Source organism: Sinohyriopsis cumingii, chromosome 3, assembly GCF_028554795.1.
Source record: "Sinohyriopsis cumingii isolate HCF-2022 chromosome 3, ASM2855479v2, whole genome shotgun sequence".
In the NCBI taxonomy this organism is placed as follows: domain Eukaryota; kingdom Metazoa; phylum Mollusca; class Bivalvia; order Unionida; family Unionidae; genus Sinohyriopsis; species Sinohyriopsis cumingii.
The window spans coordinates 66138798-66163061 of NC_142963.1; the positions used below are offsets into that span (position 1 = coordinate 66138798).

At 35.4% G+C, this 24264-nt stretch overlaps 1 protein-coding gene across 4 annotated transcripts in view; it reads right to left on the reverse strand.

Annotated features, from left to right (window-relative positions):
* LOC149803011 (protein transport protein Sec24A-like) overlaps positions 1-24264 on the reverse strand; it is a 63540-nt gene that overhangs the window by 23613 nt on the left and 15663 nt on the right. For 2 of the 4 annotated variants that reach the window (XM_089952566.1, XM_089952563.1), the window contains 9 exons: positions 22162-22260; positions 18903-18979; positions 13514-14326; positions 10639-10760; positions 8239-8347; positions 7185-7311; positions 5494-5603; positions 4580-4646; positions 3062-3226 (listed from right to left, as the gene is read on the reverse strand). In XM_089952566.1, the coding sequence (XP_089808692.1) occupies positions 3062-3226; positions 4580-4646; positions 5494-5603; positions 7185-7311; positions 8239-8347; positions 10639-10760; positions 13514-14326; positions 18903-18979; positions 22162-22260 (1689 nt within the window). The remainder of the gene's footprint in view (positions 1-3061; positions 3227-4579; positions 4647-5493; positions 5604-7184; positions 7312-8238; positions 8348-10638; positions 10761-13513; positions 14327-18902; positions 18980-22161; positions 22261-24264) is intronic. The other 2 variants (XM_089952564.1, XM_089952565.1) reach the window with 2 other exon arrangements.

Here is a 24264-nt window from a genome sequence, read left to right on the forward strand (position 1 = left end):
TTAAATGAAATGAAAACAAATCAATTCAAAATGTTAGAAGAAAATGCCTCACATTGTTTTTCCTGAAAATACACAAATTTTGTGATTCAAAATACACATAAAATTGGTTAAAGTATTTTTTTATATTTAAAGTATATCAGTTTCAACACTGTCAAAAAAATAGTAAAAAAAATGTGTCCCTGTTCAGGTAAGTGGATTCTGAGAGTCAGAGTATGTGGTTTAATAAAGCCACTTGTCCTGGGTCTGTGAATAAAAAGAATCTTCTCAATACTGGTTACTTTCAGAAATTAAACAATGAACAGGCAGAAGCAAGTCATCACATGTTACACTTTATATTATGACAGGCATACAAAAAAATCTTTAAAACTGCTCCTCATCCCATTTAACAAAAATACCACAATGTGACAATAATTTGCATATTGGTTGTATTGAAAAAAAACTGCTCCTCTTTACCCACCCAACACTTACTAGGGCAAGATAATAAATGAGTTCCAATATTTGTTGGGCTGAATCAATTTCTTCATGTTATTAGTTTAGTAATTGTTATGTACATAATAAATAATGTTTTATCTATTTTCATTTTTTTCATTCTCCATATTGGCTTTAGAAAATTAATGTCATTGGAGATACATGATGCAAATCTTACAAAGAAAAATGGGAGGAAATTACTGTGCTTGTAAAACACGTACTAATGCACTCCCCCGACTTAGTCCAAGAGACCAAGGAACTAATGTTAACCAAACAATATTTTTTCTAGTAAAATAAGTTGTAAGCAAATAATTATCCAATCATAATACCTTAGGAGAGCTACTACTACCTCACATCTCCATCTTGAGCTGCATTTGAAATGCACCATGGTGTTTCCATTGAGAACCAAGGAGTATGAATTAATTGATCGAGTGCATTTATGTAGATGACAAGGTGCAAAGTGCCATTTGCCTTTGGGACCAAAAAAAATCTGGGGAAAAAAACCAGGAATTTATTATTTCGCGTGAGTTCAGCCACCTTTTTCTGAAGAAGGTAGTTAATTTCAAGGTGGGGGCTTTGAATGGGTATGTTGGAATGTTTGTAGCTGTCAGGCAAAAGTCATTTTGAAAGTGATGCAAAGCCCCTTAGAAACCACTTGTCAGGTCCAATGATCATAGTGGCAAATCTTGTCCTGTTTGGCAGCAAAGAACTGAAGCCTTCCTCCTACTGGGATCCGTGGGAAGGGCAGTGTGGAGACAATATCATTTCTGAGAGATGGAGGCAGTCGTGTAGAGAAACTTTGGTGTAGTGATAGCTACTTCTGTCTTTTGACCAATTTTGTTACTTGCATGAACAGTGGCTTTTGACGTGAGGCACTACAATAGGACAATTGGTTGGAGGTTTGTGTTCAAGTCGTGTCCCTTGGTTCCTTTGTTGGTTTCCTGAAATGTCCCTCTATTAGTGTTGCAGTATAGGGGCGAGAAAATTTGCCCCAATTGAAGGAGCTGGCAAAGAGTGTTGCTGTGTGCCAGAGACAAAACTCATGGTTCCATGAAAGAGAAACAGTGCTTTCCAACCGATCACCAATTAAAGAATCCCTTTGACTGTACCAAGGGTTGAGAGAATTGAGAGGTGAGGGTACTGGGCTCAGCATCGTAAATGAAGAATGCACTATGGCCATATGTGGGTCTCCACAATGCCTGTATACACCAGGTTCAACAGTCTGGATAACAGATTTATTTCTGGGAACTTATAGTAATGAAGTGTTTGTCCTTGAAAAATTCCACACAAAGGACATGTCAACATATAGGCTTGTTGTCTTCATCCTTAATAACATGTTTTTCATGTTTTTGCACTTTGCCCATGGTAAAATCCTCAGGAAAAATAGAGCACAATATATAAACCTGTTGTATCTCTGCAACCGTCTCTTCTTACTGAAACAAAGTTGGTGAAGAGCTATGTCTTACAGTGTTACCTGGATAATAGCAGACGAATTTTATGAATTCACCATACTACCTGTGAGAGGTAAATACAAGGAAGTGTGGCATCTGGACTCTAAATGTATTAGCAGAGAAAACTCACCTTTACTTAGCCAGTCATTGTGGAATTATACATATATTTTTAAGAGTTTACTATCTTAGGGACAAAGATGACAAAATGTGTCTAAAATTGCAAAGGCAGAACTTTCTCAAGAAGGAAGAGAAGGAAAGAAACATAAGTTGGAAATACAGATAGAGCATACTTTTGATGTGATGTAAGAACCCCTCAGATTTTATCACCGTTGATTCTGGCTTTTGCACATTCTCTCATGGTGACAGGATGCTTCTCAGCAAGAGTGGAAGTAGGAACAGATGTTCAAGGGATTTGCCACCCATCCCTATATCAAGGGGAGATCACTCCGCCTGACCACCACCTAGGTAGGCAGATAACTTTGCTCTTTTTAGCTAAAATTTCTATCTGGGAGGGCTGAATTTGCAAGGAAGATGTAGCTCTCCTAAGGTATTTTAATTGGGTAACGTATTTAAAGAAAAAATATGAATTAGTTTTTTCTTGGCCAGTAAATGTACCTGTAGTTGTTGGGTTCAAAATAGTTTCAAAGTCATAACCTTCAAGCCACCCAATGAAGGATCCAAAAGTCTCCCTCAAAGCTACATCTGACATGTGTTGACACTTGGAGTATTGATCACATACACAAACATGTTAGTCCCTCAATTTGGGAGTTAAAGTAAATCACCCCCACCCCTAGGCATCACATCAAAGTTCTAAAACTGTTTGAATTATCTGCAGACCACTCCATTTCATATCTCTAGGTTTAAATTGTCAGTTTTGAATGGTGCAGTAGGAGGCACTACACTACTAAAACAAAAGCCTGGTCAGAAATACAAAGTTCACACCTTTAATCCAATAGCATGCAGATAAATAACAGAATAGAAATGCCCGACAATACACAACATATGCCAGAAAAAATTGTGGTAATAATTGATAAGCATGATTATCAGGATACACCGAATATTCTTATATTTTAGAACTTGATAATACTTTAATCCCCTTTTTTTTATACTGGTCCTACAGTGATGCCACATCTGCCTCTTACCATCTACATCTGACACAGTTAACATCTGTGGTTGTGACAGGCCCTCTGCGAGGTTGAAGAAATGCACAGCTCTGTCATATGCTATGAACCCAACCTGTGTTCTTGCATCACTGGGGATCTTCTCAATTACATCCAGTAATGTCTGGCAGAACATTGTCAGGTAACCTTCAATATATAAGGCACTTGAAATACAATTATGTTATTAATATGTACAGACTATTTATCGCATGATGTTCATATTAAACAGTTTCAGTACATTTTATGTCATGCTACAATCCCGTGTCTCACCGACATCCATATACTTTTCAGCATAACTCCTGTATCTGACTTTTGTAAACTTCCACACAAAACTTGAACTTGGTTGACTATAATGTTTAAGTAGGCAAGATAGAACTCTACATATATCAATGTATAAGCTTTACACCTATAGCAATATTATTCAAAATGTTCAGTTGAAAAGAGAAATTGATCTTCAAGATACATGACTGTCAAACATTCAGTACAATATTTTAACACTGTATAGTGATGAAGCATGCTTATGCTTAAGCTTGGTGAGTCAGATAAGACATACACTCCTAGTATATCAGTGTCAACTTCAGATCTATTGTAACATTATACTTAAGTTTCAGTTGAAAGCTGAAACAAATTTAGCAGATAAGTGACTCAAAAATATTTAACAGAAGGCTTTAACAATGTTCACAATGATAAACAAAGCTTTCTGTCACCGACTATGGATGTTTATGCTGGTACAACAAATGGTGTACAACAATGTGACAGATAATCTAGCAATTCCAGAGTAAGGCAGAGTCTTTGTAGTTCTGTAATAGTATCCGAAACTTGTCTTTATTAGATTATGAAACTTTTTAAAATAATACAATTTAACTCATTTTCATGAATTTCACTTTGAAAAATATGCAACATCTTTGATCTTTTTTGACAAAATGGCTAAACATCAGAGGAACAATCAAATACCAGTCAAGATCTGAAGAGGTGTTCTCATGACTATTAATTATAAGTACAATAGTTCTCCTCTTGAACAGCCCCCTGACCAGCGGCACTTTCAACATATTTTGGGTTATATCATGCTAAGGAAATGGAAGCTAGGTGATGTCACAAAGAATCGCTGAGGCACCTGACAGGGCCAGCTGCTTCAGGTTGCAATTTAAATACAATCAACCAACAAATAGTAACAAAAAGACACTTTTACCAGTGAGTAAAATTATAATGGTTCACTCTCACATTTCCACCCTTTCTGCATTGAAAAGCTGGCCTCAAATAAGGGGTGCCTCCTAAAGGGAATAAAATTGTAAAAATATACCATTCTGGTGTTGCACAAGTCGGCCTTTCTTCAAGGGTAGCCTCTGTAAAGAAGGGGACTACTGTATAAGCATGAACTTAGTACCAAAGTTAAAGATTAAATTCTCAATAGTACATAACATCTTCAAAGATGATTTGATGAAGATATAACACAAGATTTGAGCATCTATGAATTTTCCAATCAAACAATAAATAACTTACCTGTTTCTACTGCATTGAATGACACATCTAAACAGAATAAATAAATTGCTGGCTGTGGAGGCCTCAACTGAAACATGAAGAAAAAGTTATAAACATCATGTGATAAATATTTAACAGGGATAAGGGTGCCCAATTCTGACCTGCTTCCAAAATTAAACTCCAACTACAGTCTCAAAGAAGAGAAATACCAACTTAATTTGTACTTTTTATGCCACAGTAAATTTGTGTGTCATAATTTAATACCTATGTTGAACAAGTACACTAGACAGGGAATAAAAGCAACACTTGCTAGTACAATTTTATTTCCGTCAGTAACATCAAAAGATAATCCAGTGAACTGTAAATTCTGGAATCATAAAAAAGGTTAGGGCCTTTAGGTCAGATTCAAATTCTAGCAAAGACAGAATTTGGAATGTGAATACTAAATATACACAGATCTAAAGAAAACCCAAAAGACAACAAAACACAAAAACAAAGCCAAGTTAAACCCATGGTATCAATGAAAATGAAAGCAATGGCACAGTAAACTCTCTATACAAATATGCAGCAAAACTTGCTTGTAATAAAACCCCAAGGAACTATGAAAATTTGTTTGTAAAAATAAACTTTTATTAAAAAGAAGAAAAACTAAACAGGTCATATATCATCCACTCAACTGACTTTTGCTATATCTCAAACTGACCACATCAAGGGCTGATACCAAGTTCCACTAATTTTAAAATCTAACAATAGCCCACTCATTGTTTGCATTAACTTATGAATGTAAATGGGCTCAACATACCTATAAATAGATCCATGGAAATTGTTATGTTAAAGAAAACAAAAATTGTTTTACACTTCTTCAATACACCAATGTGCTATCTCTTCCCCCCCCCCCCCCAATACAAAATATGCCACAAGGACATCAAGCATACCATATATTCTGAAGGTGCAATAAATTCTATTGTTGCAGACTTGATTTCAGGCCGTCTTTGTGGCTCACCATATGTTTTGGTTACAGGATCGAAGGAAAACTCATCAGGTACTGTTAACAAAAATATACGTATCAGAATTTAATTTCATTCGATTATGTTTACACAATAAGGGAATTCATGTTATTTGGCTTGGTACATTCCTATATATATGATGGTCACTATGATGCCAATTAATAATAATAGCAAAATAAAATGCAATCTCTGCTGGACTTAACCCCACCCTCCAGCCAATAATACAAAAAATTTCAGCCACCCTTATTTTTTGGGCAATATACATGCTATTACGACTTGTTATTCATAAACAAGAACACTCAACATTAAATTTAGTTCAACAAAAGTAGTTTTAATTTACGTATGTGCTTCATTTTTGGGTTGCCAATTCAAATAATTGGACACCTTTGGCAGGAAGCTCTTTGTTATTTGTATTATCTCTATTAATGTAATACAAGACAGGTCCAGCTTCATTGAAATAACATTAAGACCAGAGGATTTTACTCTGTAGAGGTTTAAAAGAAGAGCTTATGTTGGGAAACCAAAGTTAGGAGATGATGGTTATTCAGACGCCATGATCAAAGTCAGTGAAGCACACAACAGGGACATAGTTTCATGCTTGGTGATAAGGGTTCAGCTGAAAATCAATAGGTTTCTTCGATGCCCTAAATGCAAACTACCTAAAAGGTTTGGTAACATTAGATCGTGAACTATAGTTATTGTAAATAAAATGAAATGATGAGCAAATAATTGGACATCATAGTATACAGTCTTCCTTGTGTATGTGTATATATGTGTCTGTGTGGGCAGGCATATTAAAAACACAAACTAAATGCAAAAACTTAACCAAGATTTTCTTTTGTTGTCTTGTGTTAAATGCCATTTCAAAGAGCAAGAAAGGCAATATATGGTGGTCAGTATAATTGGTGGAGGAAGAATCTGGGAAAAGACCCCAATAAGAGCCACTGACCCACAGGAAGCTACTGGCAGCTTTTTCACATACCCACAATGGTTGAGCCTGAGACTCAAACCCACACGGACAGAGGTGTGATGGCAGTGATAGATCAAGTGCTTCAGACTACTTGGCAACCCAGGGCCCCAATTTAAACAAGAATGTACAGCTAATATACATGTATGTAAAAGGTTAGTTCTATTAGCCACCTCCCATGGGGATAGGTGATGTGAAAGTCGCTTGAAAATGTTGCCTGGCACCAATGAAGAAAGAATGGTTTAGATATGCGGAGGGTCTGTACATATGCATATGCTTTAATATGTGTGGATGTATATGCAGACATAGTGATGCCAACACTGCATTATAGTATAATAGATCATTACTTTATAGAGGCGAACTAATAAAAGATGGATATGTCTTCAAAGGATCTATTATTAAACAAACAGAAAAGTAAATTACAAAGCGGTCTGACACTAACAACATTCTCGTTTCATTCTTGATATTAATGTAGTTTTGCATATTTTCCATGTGGATTTACTGTCAGTTTTCAAAATTAACTTCAGAACCTGATGTACTTCAAGCTAGCAACTACTGAAACAAAAAGAACAATTACTTGGGTGGTTCAAAGATTTTTCAACAGAAGAGGGAATTTATGGAAACTAATGATAGAGATATGGTATTTACTTACAGTCATTTACTTTATAGCATAAATTGCATTTCCATCGCCGCTGATCAACAAAATACACAAAAGGGTTGATGTAAGTTCTACATGACTTGCAGCGAACAATTACACTTGACTGTATTACTGGAAGTGACTGAAAAAGAAAAGACCAAGCCTCAGCAAAATACATCCTCTCAACATCTCCATCCAAAATATGATTACCTGATATTTTTGGAATTATATTAAATAATGTTATTGTCCAGCAGGATCTTTTTTCTCAGCCAAAAGTATGTACCTGCCAGAACTAGCATACTGTTTGTAAACAACTGTCATCAAAGTCATATTAGTTTACAACAATGTACTGAATGTTATGACCATCCTGAACCACATTCATCCATCATGACTTGCGGCATATGGGGTTCAAGATGGTTATAAAAATTCTGAACACTCCACTGAAATAATGTAATTAATATCTTTGAAAACTGGCCGCTATTTATTGTCTTTCATATTTTTTAAACAAAAATCTTAAATGTCCACAAAACCTTTATTTTGTATTAAATGTAAATAAGGCAGAAATATAACAAAACTGTAGGTATCCAAGTCTAATGCAACAGTTTTCCTTAATACACCTGTACCATTGGTTTAAATTTTGAAATACATGGAATGATTTAAATATACTTATGACCAGGGGTCACCAACATATTTTACATAGCGTGCCGCTTTTTCTGGATTATTTACAAAATGAACAAGTGAGTGCCACCAGTAATAGTAACACTGTTAAAATCAAAGATTATTTTTGGCTGCCTTTTGCATGCCACACAAACCTATTGATGTGCCACCTTGTGGCATGCGTGCAGTAGGTTGCCAGCTCCTGCTTTAGACAAAGCACAAATACCTTTAATTTCTAAGTATCAATATCAGCCATACTCTGCAGGTATGCAAGTTATCCCAAAAATTAGGCTAAACACAGATGGAACAAGTTTTCAATGAATCCGCAACTTTATGCTAATCAATGTACACTTGCAAAATCCAATAATTCTTAAACCAACACTTAATTCTCAACAGATAGGACAGTACTTACACTTACAGATAGATCCTTAAAAGGATGTATTAAAATTCCTAATGGCAGTCTCGCTTTGTTTAAAAGTGACGACGTCTGTGGTATACTTGTCATTGTACATCTAAATACACTGAAATACAGAAGAAAATAACACATACAAACTATAAATAACAAAACATTCTATGTTGGAAAAATGTTTCTCAAGAACTATTTGACACAAATTTTACACTTCAGAAAGTATACACTGTCAAATAGAAATGCAATATTACTGACTAATAAAAATATAACTGAATATAAATTTTACTTCCATCTGGAAGTTTGAAATGGAATTACAATTGAATGAAATAATTATCTTTTGTGTAAGCATAAAAAAAGTTAATACAAAGTAAAGGTAATATAATAACATCCAAACATTCTTGTCAACAAATATAAAATGAGAGACCAAGAAAAAGAGAGATCCTTATGATAAAAAGAATTCCAATGGCAATATGCAACAATTTCATTTATTTACTATGGGAAAGGAACTATTTTTTTCTTAATAACACATAATTAATACAGAAGAAGAGCAAAACTCTCTAGATGACACAGATCCTATGCCCACTAATATGTTACAGTTGAAGAACATTCACTTAAAAATGCAGGGTATATCAACTGAGGTCATAGCTCGTATCAAATGTGAAAACACAACTTTAGTTCCTTCTGATATTAAGATCCACATCATATTTGGCTTCATTAAAGACAGCCACTGAAAACTTTTAGAGTCAAAATGACATTTATGATCAAAGGTAAAATTTTCAACTTAAGAGATGCCATAATTCAGTAAAAGCTTTAGGCCAGAAAGACGCCACAATTCAATAAAAGCTTTAAGCCTAACAGATGCCATAATTCAGTAAAACTGTGATGGTAAACAGAAAATCAAACTCAAGTGAAGTTCTTGATATTAAGCCTCATGCTAAATCTGGTTTCAAATCATTCTGCAAAAGTTATGAAGCAGAAATGAAATTTGTGACAAATGAGACTGACATACCATTCTGATATTGACAGGCATGGGCAACACTAAAAACAAAAACAGTGTGTGTGTCTTTGTTACAACAACAAAAATTCTTTATCTGAGACCAAGCTTTGATATAGTAAAGAGTAATGCATCAAGTTTAATGTATCTTAGAGGTAAATAAGCACATGCAACAAGTATGCAACATTTAAAAAAAAAATTCTGATCAATTAATTTTAAGTAGTTAATTTAGTTGTTTTTGTTGTTTTGTTTAACAATAATATTGACTCAAAAGAATCTGCAAATTTTTGAATAGTCAGGAGTAAGGGTGACGGAGAAAGTGTACCCAAAATCCATGGATGAAAGTAAACATGTTATTCAATTAAATATACATGTCATTATTATTGGAAGTATGAGTACAGTAAAGCAATATTAAATTTTGTGAATCTTTAATGTTAGCATATTACTGACATACAATTTTAACATATCAGCAGCATCTTAATGTCAAATTTTCAAGTACTGGAAGCAAATTTTAGCACATTTGTGACAAATTACCAACATTCAATTTTCATATATTAGTGATAAAATGGTAACATATTATACCATACAATTTTAACATATTATTCACTTCAAATTACAGCATATCAACAACATAACATTTTAGTAGAATGGTGACAAAAATTCAGCATATTACCAACATAAATTTTACATCATAATAGCAACAAATTTTAAGCACATTAGCTACAGAAACCTTCAGCAACAAGCAAATTTCTGGGTGGTAGTTTCACCCACATGATGAAAAGCAACATGTGCTTGCATATTATATGTCAGCACAGATGAAATGAAAACTGATTGATTTATTCCAACATGAGATAATATGAAATAAATGGAATCGCTGCTAATGGTGATGTTAATGCAATTATTAAATATGCTCATTTCTAAGTTTGGTTCTAATAGCAAACTGCAAAGACTCAGATGTAGTCATATAATGAACCTGCAGATTGGGGTCTATGCTGTTTGTTAGGAGTAATCTGTAGAACAAACATAGACTCTGAACTGCTGACACATTATACATGGCAGACCTTGACATACAGGTGAGTATATAAGGTAGAGAAGAAACACCAAGCAGGGAATTTCTTTCTATTAACATCCACAAGTCCATAGATTTCTATAAGGCCTATTATAACATGATGCTTAAAAAATGATGGTTGCTAATATTTCTCTCCAGTTAAACAATTTCTGTAACAGATGTCTGCATTTCTGTAATACATTTTTTTAAATATTAGAAAAGTACATTTTTTGTGAAAAATAGTTTGCTGTCAAAAGCCACTTGAGCAAAATCCAAGTTAAGTTGGATTTGGATAAAATGAATTATTTTATGAAAATGCGATGGAATCTGTTTTTTTGTTGAGAAAATGATGTCAGGTTACCTTGGATCACAATTGACTTTCTTGTAATCTAAGTTCAGTTTGGGTGATGGTGTCTCCACTCCACTGGGAGGAATAAGCTTCTTCTGCTGGAGAAGGTTTATTACCATACTACTGCCACCCTGCTGACATGAAAACAACACCGGTTGATAGTTATTCATATTTGTCATAAGACCTGTACATAAGCTATTATGCACAAACCTTCGTTGTAATAAAATCTTGCAAAAAAATGTCCATACTAAGATATCATTCTCAATTCAGGCATGCCTCAAGGTTGGCAAATGTCTGCTAAAACCTGCCTGAAACAGGCTGTTCTTTAAACTTACCACTATGTACACCTAATGTCTCATTTCCACTTAATTTAATGCATTAAAGTCAATTTTTAAAATGTCCCTTAAAGGGAGTGACACTACTGTCTACAATGACTTTCCTGAAATCCAGGATACGGCTATTATATCTTTTTAACTGCTAAGTGCTGAAATAATCTCACATTCTTCAGCAATAAAAAGATTTACTGGATATATTACAAGCCATAATTATAGTATACTGTATGAAATATGTACACTTATATTTGCTACTAACCTGGATCTGCAGGTCACAATTCTTGACAAAAAGTGACAAAATCCACATGGATTAAAACCCGAATACAAACATAAAACACGACAAATAATTTATATTCAGTAATCACTTTAACTAGTCCACATGTCCAACTTTCACTAAATGATTGTGATGTCCACAAATTCTGCAATGAGCCTGACTATATACTCAGTCTCTATTCTTTCTTTTCTTCAAATTTGTAAAGTCATACTGTAAAAACCTGTTTTGCTGAACTGAACATCTTGCTCCATTTTCTTTAAAAGTACAGAATTGTTTGCTAACCATATTATCATTATAATGAATCTCTAAGGCAAAGTTTCAAATTAAAGAAACCCATCTGTTTTCTGCTAAATGTGTCATAGATGACAAATACAGAAAATAAGGAAAGTACATGGTCTACGATGGATAAATTTACTCTTACGCAGCAACCTTCCATTGTTTGAATTGTCTGTAGCATCCCTTGCATTGAGAGACATCAGGTGCTGTAGGTTTGATTTATGTTGAAATTGTAATAACGAGAGATGGACAGGTATATGTACTTTACATAAACAAGTACATGTACAAGTATGTATGTACCATAGAATTTAAATAATGAATGATAATATGGTAATCAAAACAAAATGATAAAGAATGCAGAACTTGCATATTGCTAAAAACATTGTGAGCCAATAGCACAAGGAAGGTGTTGGGAAATGAAGCCAATGAACTAAGCTACATTACAAGATAATAAATGACAGCAGCTTCTGCAGGCTCAATCTCACTTGATATCTTGGTATCATTTTGGCTAATCCTGATGTTATATAAGAGTTTTAGCAGGTGTCCAAATAACTTACTTGTTAGGTCCAATTTTACAGCCAATACTTGCACTTTCACAACTACAAAAGCACAAACATTTGCAACTGTGTTAAAAGTGATTCATCACTGCAATAACATATTCCCTAACTGTACTATCCTTTCCTCTCTCATCATACATCTTTGATATCTCATATTCTACAGTTGTTGTTGTTGTTATTAGGGCATAACCGATTAGCATTTTACTACTGATTTCCGATTCCGGATTTTGGGCATGAAATTTTTCCGATTCCGGATACGATTCAATTAATCGGAAATGCTAAATTAAAAGGTTTTTCAAATCAACTTTTTAAACCGTGTTACACACGTTTTGCATATCACACCGATGTCACAAGGGGAAGGATATGGCAGGACTATAGCAAAATGCAACGAAGTTCAAAGCCACAAAGAATCCATGAAATTTTTTATTTTTTTGCCAGTTCCGACCCATTCTTTGTTCAACAATTAGTTGATCTTGCCGCCAGGCTTTTATTTTCCCGCCTTAATCATTTATGTCGGCAAGCGGCCAGTTCCATCCTGTACTTTATTCAACAATTAGTTGATCTTGCCGCCATGCTTTAATGTCGCGGTCAAATAAAAATAAAACAGGCTTTTGTTTGGTCCTATAAAGTTGGCCTCTTGCGGAATCATTTTCTTTTAATACCTCATTAGCATGTGTCAATGTATTCAATATTATGCCTTCATTATTGAGGATGTTGACATAAACGGGTAGGACTGTATTATATATTTTAATAAATTTAAATCTTTTGGTCTAACTCAAGTATTATCGTTTCACCCCGTTGTGTTGACCATATTGGACTTTTCTGACTTCTTATTTAACTTTATTAACGCACTATCGAATGACACGCAGTGTTAGACACGGTGCTATAGAAATTCAACTTTATTATTTTTATTATCTGAATCGGTCGTTCCTGCCTTGTCTGACTCCGATTAATCGGAAGTTCATACTATCTGGTGGAATCCGATTTCCGGATCAAAAGTCGGTTATGCCCTAGTTGTTATTATAGGGTTTAACGCCATTTTTCAGCGCAAGATAGGCTATACATGGCAGCCAGTATTAATGGTGGAGGAAGAACCCGGGAAAACCCCGGAAAGAACCACCGACCCACTAGAAGCTACTGGCAAGCTTTCTCACATATCCACACATATTCTACAGAATAAAAAGTGAAAAATTCTACCACCTTCCTCGATTTCGGAGCAACTTACAGCTATATATTTAAAGCCACTACTAACTATTCTCTATGTATGCCACCTATCCCATTTGCAACCTATCTGCCTATTATCTGACTTTTTATGACGAGGTGTTCATTACATAAGGTTGGTCAACTGGACTACCTTGTCAATTGTACCAAGTAAGGGGATATAAATATACAAATTTTGAAATTAAAAATAACTTTGTTCAACACACAAAAATGCTACCTGTGCTTACCTGCAATGAGAGGGCTCCCATTCCTGATGCAACAGTGCTTACTCCCCCTTGGTATGTACTGGCTCCTGGTTGTTGTGCATACTGACCAATATGCCCTTGCCCTGAAGGGGAAGATAACCCCATCTGTGGAGAATATCCAGGCTTTGTTTGTTGATTTTGTGCAGTGGCTGGAAATCCTGGCTGATGTGTAAAAGACGATGGAGGAAACCCTGGTTGTTGGTAGGCTGAGGAATTGGGTGGAAGGAATCCAGGTTGCTGATTAGTTGAAAATGGGGGTGTAAGAAATCCTTGTTGCTGGGGAGTTGATAATGGGGTGGGAGGGAATCCTGGCCTCTGATTGGTTGATAATGGGGGTGCTGGAAATCCTGGTCTCTGATTAGCTGAAGTTGGAGCTGGAAATCTGGACTGTTGAAAGTTTGAAGACGGAGGAGTAGGAAATCCAGATTGCTGAATGATTGTGGAAGGAGGAGTAGGGAATCCAGATTGCTGATTGATTGTGGAAGGGGGTGAAGGGAATCCAGACTGCTGATTGACTGAAGGAGGAGGTGGAGGTAATCCAGAATGCTGAGTGGTTGAAGATGGAGAAGGAAGTCCAGACCCTGGGAACCATGGTTGATGACTAGAAGGCGGCATCTGACTGGTTGATGTTGGTGGGGGAGGAAATCTCCCAGGCTGAGCACTTGGCTGAGGTGGTAGTCCTGAGGTTGGGGGTCCAGAGTTTGATAGTCCTGCTCGTGGAGGTTGACCAGGGACAGAAAGGGGGACAAATGGAGACTGCTGTGACGAGGGTGGTCCTGGAGGCATCATGTTGGTCTAAAGGAAAAAAATAATATACATAGTGAGCACAACAACAGGAATATATTACAACATACTTGTGCAGGTCACCTGTAAAAAGATTGATGGAAATTTTGCAGTCTCCAAAATGGAGGATAAAAAGGAATTGCACGCATGGCAGGGTACCTCTAAAATCGTAACAGTTGGTTATGCAAACAATATTGATGGGAATTTCTAGTGGGAAGTTGAGGTATCAAATTTTAACAACAAAATAGGGGTGTACTGTACTGTTGAAATTCAAGCTAAGCCCCTGGTTAATTCCAGGCAAAACTGATAAAGAGAAAGTGAAAATCCCGATATTAATCAGTACCCAGGCCCAAATTTTGTCATGATTATAAAGAGAAATTCTTCTTCAGTTGCATCAAATTCTCAAATTTACAATATACATCAATCTCTAGATAACTTGTGCATAATGAGGATCAAAAACACCAAAGCAAGTGAACAAATTACTGCGGTACCTTTAAATATTAAGTGAAGACGGGGTACCATACTGTCTGGACATTGTGAAGACTGTGATGGGGGTAGTTGTAGTTGTTGTAGGGTTTAACGCCAGTTTTCAGAACATGATAGGCTATACATGGCGGCAAGTTTTAATGGTGGAGGAAGAACCAGGGAAAACCCTGGAAAGAACCACCGACCCACGAGAAGCTACTGGCCAGCTTTCTCACATACCCACATTATGTGATGGGGGTAAGGGGTAGCTTTGCTCTGAATGGCCAAATACACATTTTATAATGCACTGAGAATAGTTGTCAATAAACTGCTTTTTCTAAAGAAGTTGTTCGCTTTTCATTATAAATTACCTACATTTTCAAAACAATCAATCTCTAAAAGATCATGAAAAGCAAGTCCACCAAGTTCAAACACATCAGTTACAGGTGTGCCTCATTGTGTACTACATCAATGTTTTTTGATCAACAAAAATATTCCTTTTGATCAAAAAGTAGGCATTTGATTTAAGCAAAAATCATCAACTTCAAAACCAATTTTGAAAGAACTATTTTATGAGTGAAATACTGATGCAATGCTTTCACTGCAAGTAAGACTGAAACTTATCCTCATCCTTGAGCAAATCCCTTATGTTCAACAAATTAGAGTGTATTTTGACATTTTCTAGAAAAAATGGCATTCATGCCTGCCCCAGGTTATAAGTGGGTTTGTGAGTTATCCAGGTGTAAGTTATCAAGGGAATAGAGTGTAGCCTTATGAATGAAAGAAAGTGTAAAGTACAGCAAAACTTGCCTGTTGTGTTGTTAAAATTTCGTCACTTGTTATTCCATCATTTTTCAGTCTCAGTGACCCTTACCATGACCTTCTGACCCTAAACTCAACAGGCTTCTTTTCTACCCAAACGTAAGCCATCCATAAAACTGTTTTAAGGTACATAGCATGAAATGAAATTTTAAAAAAAACTTTTCTCCCCATTTCAATCAGTGAATTTGACCTTTGACCTTCCAAGCCCCAATTCAATAAGCTCCTTACTTATTCCAATTGCAAGCCATCCACAATGTTTAGTTACAGTCAGTTATTTAACATCTTTTTTTAAATTCAGAAACCAAAAATGACACATGGTTGGAAGGGTGGATGATGTATATCAAAGTATGTGCTCCACTTTAAGGTAAGCATGTACAAGGCATCATCTTTCCTATGAGTATATTTATACATTTTATATGGCTATAAATTATTGCTAGTGTAGCAGATGTATTGTTATGCATATCAGCTATCCCCAAAACAAATGAAAAGGTCAATTGCTCATATCATTACTTATGGATTGCCATTAATTAACATCACATATCTACCGTATCTATTTAACATCTTAAATTCAAGGTAACAGGAGAATAAATCCAAGTGGGTCTTAATTGTTTCTCAACTTCTTTTGAGAAATAATATATGTGCTCACTTATAAGTCAAGTCAAACTTCAAACAACAAAGATTCTGTTCTGCCATAACATAATGCACCTGCAGATTTGGGTCTATGTTGTTTGTTCTAATGATTACTCCTAACAAACTCCACAGACCCAGATCTGCTGATGCATTATGTGCTAGCAGATCTGGGTCTCTGCACTTTTGTGGTTGTACTCGTCCTATAAGCGAGTATATAGGGTATAAATGGTTCATACTGCCCAAATGACTTGTTTCTCAAAAGATTTCAAGTGCTACCAAAGATTTAAAGGAGTATTTTTTCTTCTTATGGAAACTGAACTTTCTCCAGGTGTTATTTTCTTTGCCACTGCATAAATAATTACAAAAGCAGATGAAAAGACATGTAACTAATTAGACAGCCACACAGTAAAGGGATGCTACTCTATGTGGAAACTTGCCATATCTTATCATCCCACCAATTTTATCAAATTTTATCACTTTTGTTTATTCATTATTTTTGGAAAATAAGTAAATAACAAACTTTTTGTATACCTTCAAGATAAAGTGAAACAACTTTGAGAGAAAAACTGTTTTTTCAAATAAAAAAAAGGACTTTTCCATACAAAAAAGACAACTTAAAATAAAATTCAAGTACTTTACAAGGCTGCAACACAAATTCATAGATTTTTCAAGGTTGTACAAACCATGGTATAATATGAACATATCTGAGATCCAAAAATTCTAATCTCTATTGCCAGACATTAATTCTACATAATCACATGACTGCTAGTGAGATCCAAAAATTCCAATTTCTATTGCCAGACATTAATTCTACATAATCATATGACTGCTAGTGAGATCCAAAAATTCTAATCTCTATTGCCAGACATTAATTCTACATAATTATATGACTGCTAGATATTTGTTAAATTTAATACTGAAACATTCAAAAATGTGTTTCTGTAACACAAATCCCCCCCCCAATACTATATTTCAATTTCATACATGCTGAAAAATGTGTAATTTTCATTCTGGATTTGCCGAGGCTACTGGCCAAGCCTGATGGTAAAGTTTCATTACATCAGATCCTCAAACAAGTCTTGGAAGATGACAACTAAAGTCAGTTGTTCTTGCAAGACTACATATATTTTAGACTGAATGTAGTCTGACACATAGTCAAACAAAAAGTACATGGTATGAAGGACAGAAGTGTTAATACCAAATCAGAATGCATTTCTACAACAGTAAATGAAAAATGAACAAGATGATGGCTGAAACACAAGCATGATGGTAATAAACGCAAAATACAAATGAAATCCCAATATTGTCAAAGTACACATTTCAGGGTCTGTCCAAACAATTGCAAGGGATAATTATAAGTACCTTATATCCTATCTCTAACATGACAAGTTTGCAAACAGTCATTTGAGTTCATCTGTTGTATGACATCATAGCTGCCAACCTTCCAGGCTCACAATTAGTGAAAATAGGGATAAAAAGTCGTGAATATGGACATGAATTAGTGAAAAATACCATGACAATAACTCCATCCACTCTGACCGTCAATACTACACTGTATCAAGATCGCAATATAAAACTAAAACACTACATATATGCAGAAATATTTATTTATCAAGACATGATACTGTGGCATACTTGAACTTCCTCAACTGCTTGATCATAAATTTGTTTTCTAAACAGTTCAGACTTCTTGCCTGCTGGTTGATCTTGGTGACTAAAATTGCTGACAAATTGTCTGCAGCTAAGGAGGCCCTAAAGTCTGTCTTATTTTTCCTCACTAGAGAAAATACTCTTTCGCTCTCACTGTTGTTGTGAGGAATGCACAGGAGCTGCAGCACTTTTGGTTCTTCCACAGGAAAATTTGGAAGTGATTTTCGAGTCAGGGAACATTTGTCGAAACAAATGTTTAGCATTGTCTCCAGCTGATAAAAGTTGATTGTGTTCGACAAGAAAACTCACACACAATGCTTCAGCGTTGGTAGCTTGCATGTCTTCCGCCGATGGCTTAAAATATTCCAGAGATGAAATCTGTGAATTCTTAATTTTCCCAACTTCTACATGGTTTTTGCAACCGATGTGCTTCCTCACATCGTCTCTGCGATGGCACACTGAGTGCAAAAAGCATGGTGTATATCAATGTTTAATGGCAGAATGAACTGCCAATTTTTTATATATTCCAAATTAAACTTCACTTCTTGAGCAATGCATTTCTTTTTCCATGGTGGTGAAGACATTTTCAAGATCTTACAAGCGATGCTGAACGGTAAATCAAATCAGTGTTGGTGACGCATGTGCAGAGCAAAATTCTGGTTAGGCCCAGTTTCTCTCAAAAGCATTTGTAAAACTACTCTTATACATACAGATTAAAATAGGCTAAAATGCTTGCTACTGGGCCAACTGTACTAATCGGCCAAGATCTACTATTTTCACAACCAGCAGTACTGGACCGTTTCGGCAACTGCGAATATCACGACTAGCGCTTAACAAGAAATCAGTTATTTTATTAAAGATTAAAAATAATTGCGAATTGGAAAATTCGTGAATTTTTGGTTTGCGGCGTGAATCCGTGAATCGCTGAAAAAATCGTGAAATTCCCACCAAATTCGTGAGGGTTGGCAGCTATGTGACATGTAGAGTTTATGGATCTTTGGAATATGCATTAAACACTTACCACTGGAGGGTAGTTTCGTTTTGTTGGAGTGCCTCCTGCAGATTTCTGTCCAGAGGTAACTGGAGGTGTGGAAGATCCTTTTGAAAGAAAAAAAAAAGAGCAACAGATTAATATTCACCCATGGTCATGACAGCTATATCCCTCTGGACAACATTACTACAAAGGACCAAAACATGCTTATGGTCTACAACACAAACATATTTTTAAACTTCAGATGCAACTCAAAAGCTACAGAACAGAGTGTATTGTATTTTATAGTGAGGCATTGAAAAGTTACCGAGACAGGGTTATGATTTTGCATTAATTTTCAGTTGCCGATGTTCACATGATTCCCTGCAAGGGTAAAAGGACCAGATGTTTGAAGTGATCGGTTATGACCTGTTTCCTGATGAAGCCATAATGGCTTAGTGGTCAGAAGAATGCGAGTTCAAATCCCAGGCTGTGTCAGCTTCAGATGTGCCTCTCTAGGCAAAACCCTTTACTCCCATTGTCTCAACATAATATAGCTTGTCATTCGTTGTAGTGCCATTAACCATTTAACCAAACTGAAACGATTTTCTGTTAAATGAAGCTAGTGTATAGATAATTAGAGGTGACGCAACCATATATTAATATATGGGTATGAATCAGCACACTGCCATATCACAGTTTGTATCAATACAAATTCTTCTGTGATGGTATTTTCACCCTAACTGCTACTTAATCAGACTGATGTGAACTATTATTGTTAGCTTCCAACAATACCTTGTATTACAAAATAAAACTGTAATGTGTCAGACATATGGTTTTGTCATAGCTGACAGTCAACCACTTAAATACCCCCCCCCCAAAAAAAAACAACCAGCTCTTATGCTCAAGAAGACAAAGAGCACTGTTCCAACTCGGCCTATTATCACTGTCCAAAAGCCAGATATTTCTGGGTAATCATGAGGTGACATCGAGCAGTATACACCTCATACATCAATATTACCATAATTAAACGCTACATATGAGGCCCTTGCATGGAAAGCATGCAACATAACAGTTCAGTCACCTAATTTGTACAAACATTGACATGTACAATATACAGTTAACCTGCAAAGGTAACAGGTAGCAACATATAGTCAATGAATACCGAGGATACAGAACTAAATAAAATGCATACACTATCCAAGTTTGACGATTCTTAGTAGGATAGTATGCATATAGCTTGCAAAAACTTGTGTGGTCATGAGCTAAGTGTGAAAACTTGACTAAAGCCAGTAAAAGATTAAATGTGGGTGACAGTGAACCTCTTTTACTGTAAGAGTGTGGTGGTAAAAGAGAAGATATTTCATCACAAATTTCAGAATTAAAGCATCAGCAATCATGAGAAATGATTTTTGGTTTTATGGAGTTTAATGGCCATTTTTTTCAGTATAAGACCTCAAGAAGCTAGCGGCAAGTTTTCTCATACTCATTTTGGTCAAGCCAAGACTCAAACTCACATGGCCAAACTTGAGATGTGTGAGTGATATGTGAAAGCAAATGCCTTAGACCAAATGGCCCTCTGACCTCCCTTTGCCCCTGAAATTAACATCAAACATAAAATTTAATCCAGGTCAGTGAAGTATACAATATGGTTGATACTGATCATACTGAAATGAAGAAATAGCTCTCATAAAGAAGGATCCCTAAGTTGAAAATTTTTATATCAGACAGAATGCATAGAACGTGCCATAACAGTATGCGGTCAATAGGTAAATGCAAAAAATGAACTTAAGCCAGTAACATGTGAAATATAGATCACAGTGACCTTTTTTTGCCTGAGCATGGTACTATCTATGAATGATGCATAAAATCACCTAGTTTAGGGAGTTCAGCAATAGCAAAAACATTACACTGATCCAAAGTCAGCAAAATATTAAATACGAGTCGCAGTGACCTACCTTTATGAAGCAGGTATAGTACTTATGAAGCTGCACACAATGGTTTTATTTCATCTTTCCTGGTATGGCAGTATTATACATTAGATAAAATATCAATGTGGTCATGAGCTAAATGTAAAAAATTAGCCCCCAAAATGGTAAACATAGGTCACAATGACCTTTAGTTATTAAGGGAATGGTCCGAAATGGGATGTATATAATATACAATCTAGTTTGATGGTTCTGTCATAAACTGCTGTAGAACAACCTAGGCTGTAAAGATGAGCTGAACTGAATGCTTAAACGAAGTAATAAAATGTGAAATATAAGCCACAGTGGAGTCCTTCTGTGGTAAGGACTTGGTGCTAATAGATGTGCATACAGTAAGTCAGTTTGATGATTCTATCATATACAGAGCTTGAGAAATAAATTTAAAACAACACTTTAGCAAAGTTAGTGAAGTCTCAAATATAGATCACTGTGACCTATTTCTGTAATGAGGGTGTAAAACTCATCAAGATGCATCCCCTCAAAAACTTGCATGATTCTCAGCATAACATTATATATATATATATATATATATATATATATATATATATATATATATATATATATATATATACACACACACACATACACACAGGGTAGACAAGACAAGCTGGCCATAAGCTTAACACAAACACTTAACATGAGTCAGTCAAAATGTGAACTATAGGTTAGTTTTCTCAACCATAAATGTAAACTCAACATAAACTTTGGTCAAGGCACATGGTCCAGAATAAGTTGCTATGCAAACAAGTTTTCTTTTTTCAGACATAGCAAGTGACCATCACTTGTGAACCACTGACCCACAATCACAAGACTTCTTTCTTACCCAAATGTATACAGGTCATCCACACATTTTGGTGATGGTACATGGTTAAGAACCTAAATTTTTGTACAGAAAAAAAAAATCATTTTCAGTCACATTTTTCTTCTGACAGTCATAGTGACCCTGACTTCTGGCTAGAAAACTGATATGTGTCTTCTTTAGCCCAAGCTATCTACAAAGTCTAGAGAACTCTAGTATGCAGAAGTGAATTATGAAATGCAAACAGATAAACATCATATCATTATTGCAGGCAAGGTAAAAAAATAAACACTGCTATAATATCAACTGAAATAATATATTTCAGTGAGAGAACCACTTGCCCTAAGGCCTGACTGTTACTATTAATCTCACTGCTTAGCATTCCGAGAATACTATTTTCACTTCCTTTTTGTAAACAGGATAGATACACATTTAGATAGTCACCATCTAAATGAATGAGATGCAGTATTCAAGTCTTAGAAATTGGTGAAAGAGACTAGAATTTATATTTCATTTTTTTTACCTTGAGATCCCCCCATAAACTGCCCCTCCAGCGCATCATAGTTAGAGTTGTCAAATATGTTGGGTGAGCTATTTCTTGAGGACTTCTGGGAAGGTGGACCTACAATGGAAGTATAGAATACACAGATGAACTGCACATAGAGCTCAAGTGGATGGATATTTAACACAATTTATAAACTGATTCCCAAATACCATTCTGAGCTCAACAAATCCACTCATCCTGATGAGTGATTGGAAAGGGCATGAAACTAAATGAAAAATCAATTATTATCACAGTATGATCCACAAAATGATCTGCAAAATGATTTTTTTCCTTCTTTTAAGCCCTGTCCTTTTGACAAATTTAAATATCTTTCCATGACAGTTTTATTATTTTCTGGCAAAGATGCAAGTTCTTCTGCACCAAGTGAAATGCACACAGCTAAGCCATTCACTGTTAACAAGATGGCCAGGGTCTGCATGTCGAGCCCATCATAGAAGCACTGCTGCAAAATATAAAATACACTTGACCACAATGTCAAAATGTTGATCGAACATGTTAAAAAATGCTTTTTCTTAAGCAGCATAATGATTTTTGCTAAATATGATGAAAATATATCAAGTGATTTAAGAAATCAAGAACTTTAACCAAGTTCTTAAACCGTGCATGACAACACAGCCACTGTCAGAAAGGAAACTGCTATTATCTCAGTTCCCACTAATAGGCACTTAACTAATATGCATACAACAGCGGTCCTTTGTTACCCATGATATATTCAGAAAGTGGAAAAATAAAACATGGAGTTTAATCTTAAAATCTTTAAACAATGACTTTAATCTAGGGTGTGGACAGACAAATGACCATACAGATGGACAGGCATGCACATGACAAGCAACATGTTTGACAAGTACAGCTTCCACCAGGGCAAAATCGACGAACATTCTAATTAAAGTCATAAAAAATAAATCTCATAAAAACAATACTGTGAATAAAAATGGCCAATACATGCAAAATGTTCATTCAATTATACACGTGAAACATTCTACTAAAAAACAAAAGCAATCATTCTCTAACACTGATCATTAAAACATGAATTACCAAGATACGTATTTCAATTTGATGCTGGTATATATTTGGTTTAATAGCAAATCAGCAGAATATATTTCACAGTAAAAGTTACGTCAAGCCAGATCAAATTGCCGTAAAATGTGGTACTAACCCAAGGTCAAATGGTTGAGCAAGCATGTCACAGAATAAATTATCTTAGCTTCATATTGATTCATCTAGGGTAGGAAGACATCCATCTGGATGTTTAGGAAATAGAAACAAAAGCGTCTGCAAAAAACATGATGCAAAATTTGTAGTGATCTCGAAGAATAATCAAGCAAGTCAATGTATCACAGAATGAATATCGTAATTATTCATCCCATGTATGAACAAAATCCAAAATGGGCTTGAAGAAACACTAGCAAACTCCAATAAGGAGAGACAACATGACATGATTATTTGCCATAGCATCATAATGAATTATCCGTGTATGAACATTAAACCAAGCCATAACAAATTGTTCACAATGACACTGATGCTGTTGCCGACACAATTGCAGAACAGATTGTTAAGCCTTGGTTATGCACTTACTTGAAATTGACAAAACAACTAAACCACAATACATTACACAACTGTTAGAAAGATCAATCTGTTCCAGAAGAAGTAAACATGTTTTCAGTGTTTAGTGTGGGTTAGGTGTTCCAAATGTTTTTGCATCATGTCCCACAATATTTCCCACTGAGTGTCTATCAGGTCTGCTTTTATTTATTTTTACCTTAACCTGTAATACAACTTTTTGTCCCTCTAAAAATTTTCATGTCAGATTGGAGAAACTGGGGGAGGTGGACACACTGACCCCAACTCAATTGATTCTATGAGCAACACTGGTACTTTACTACTGTAAGTTACAGCAAAGAACATAAAGATGTATTAAATAATAACACAAGTAAAATAAAGGTATAGATAAAAAAATAAAAATCCTCTTTAAAATGTCTGTGACAGAATCATATACCATAATGAAGCATTCTTTATCAGAACTTAATGACTTTTGGAGTCCAATGAGAGAATTCTTGGAAG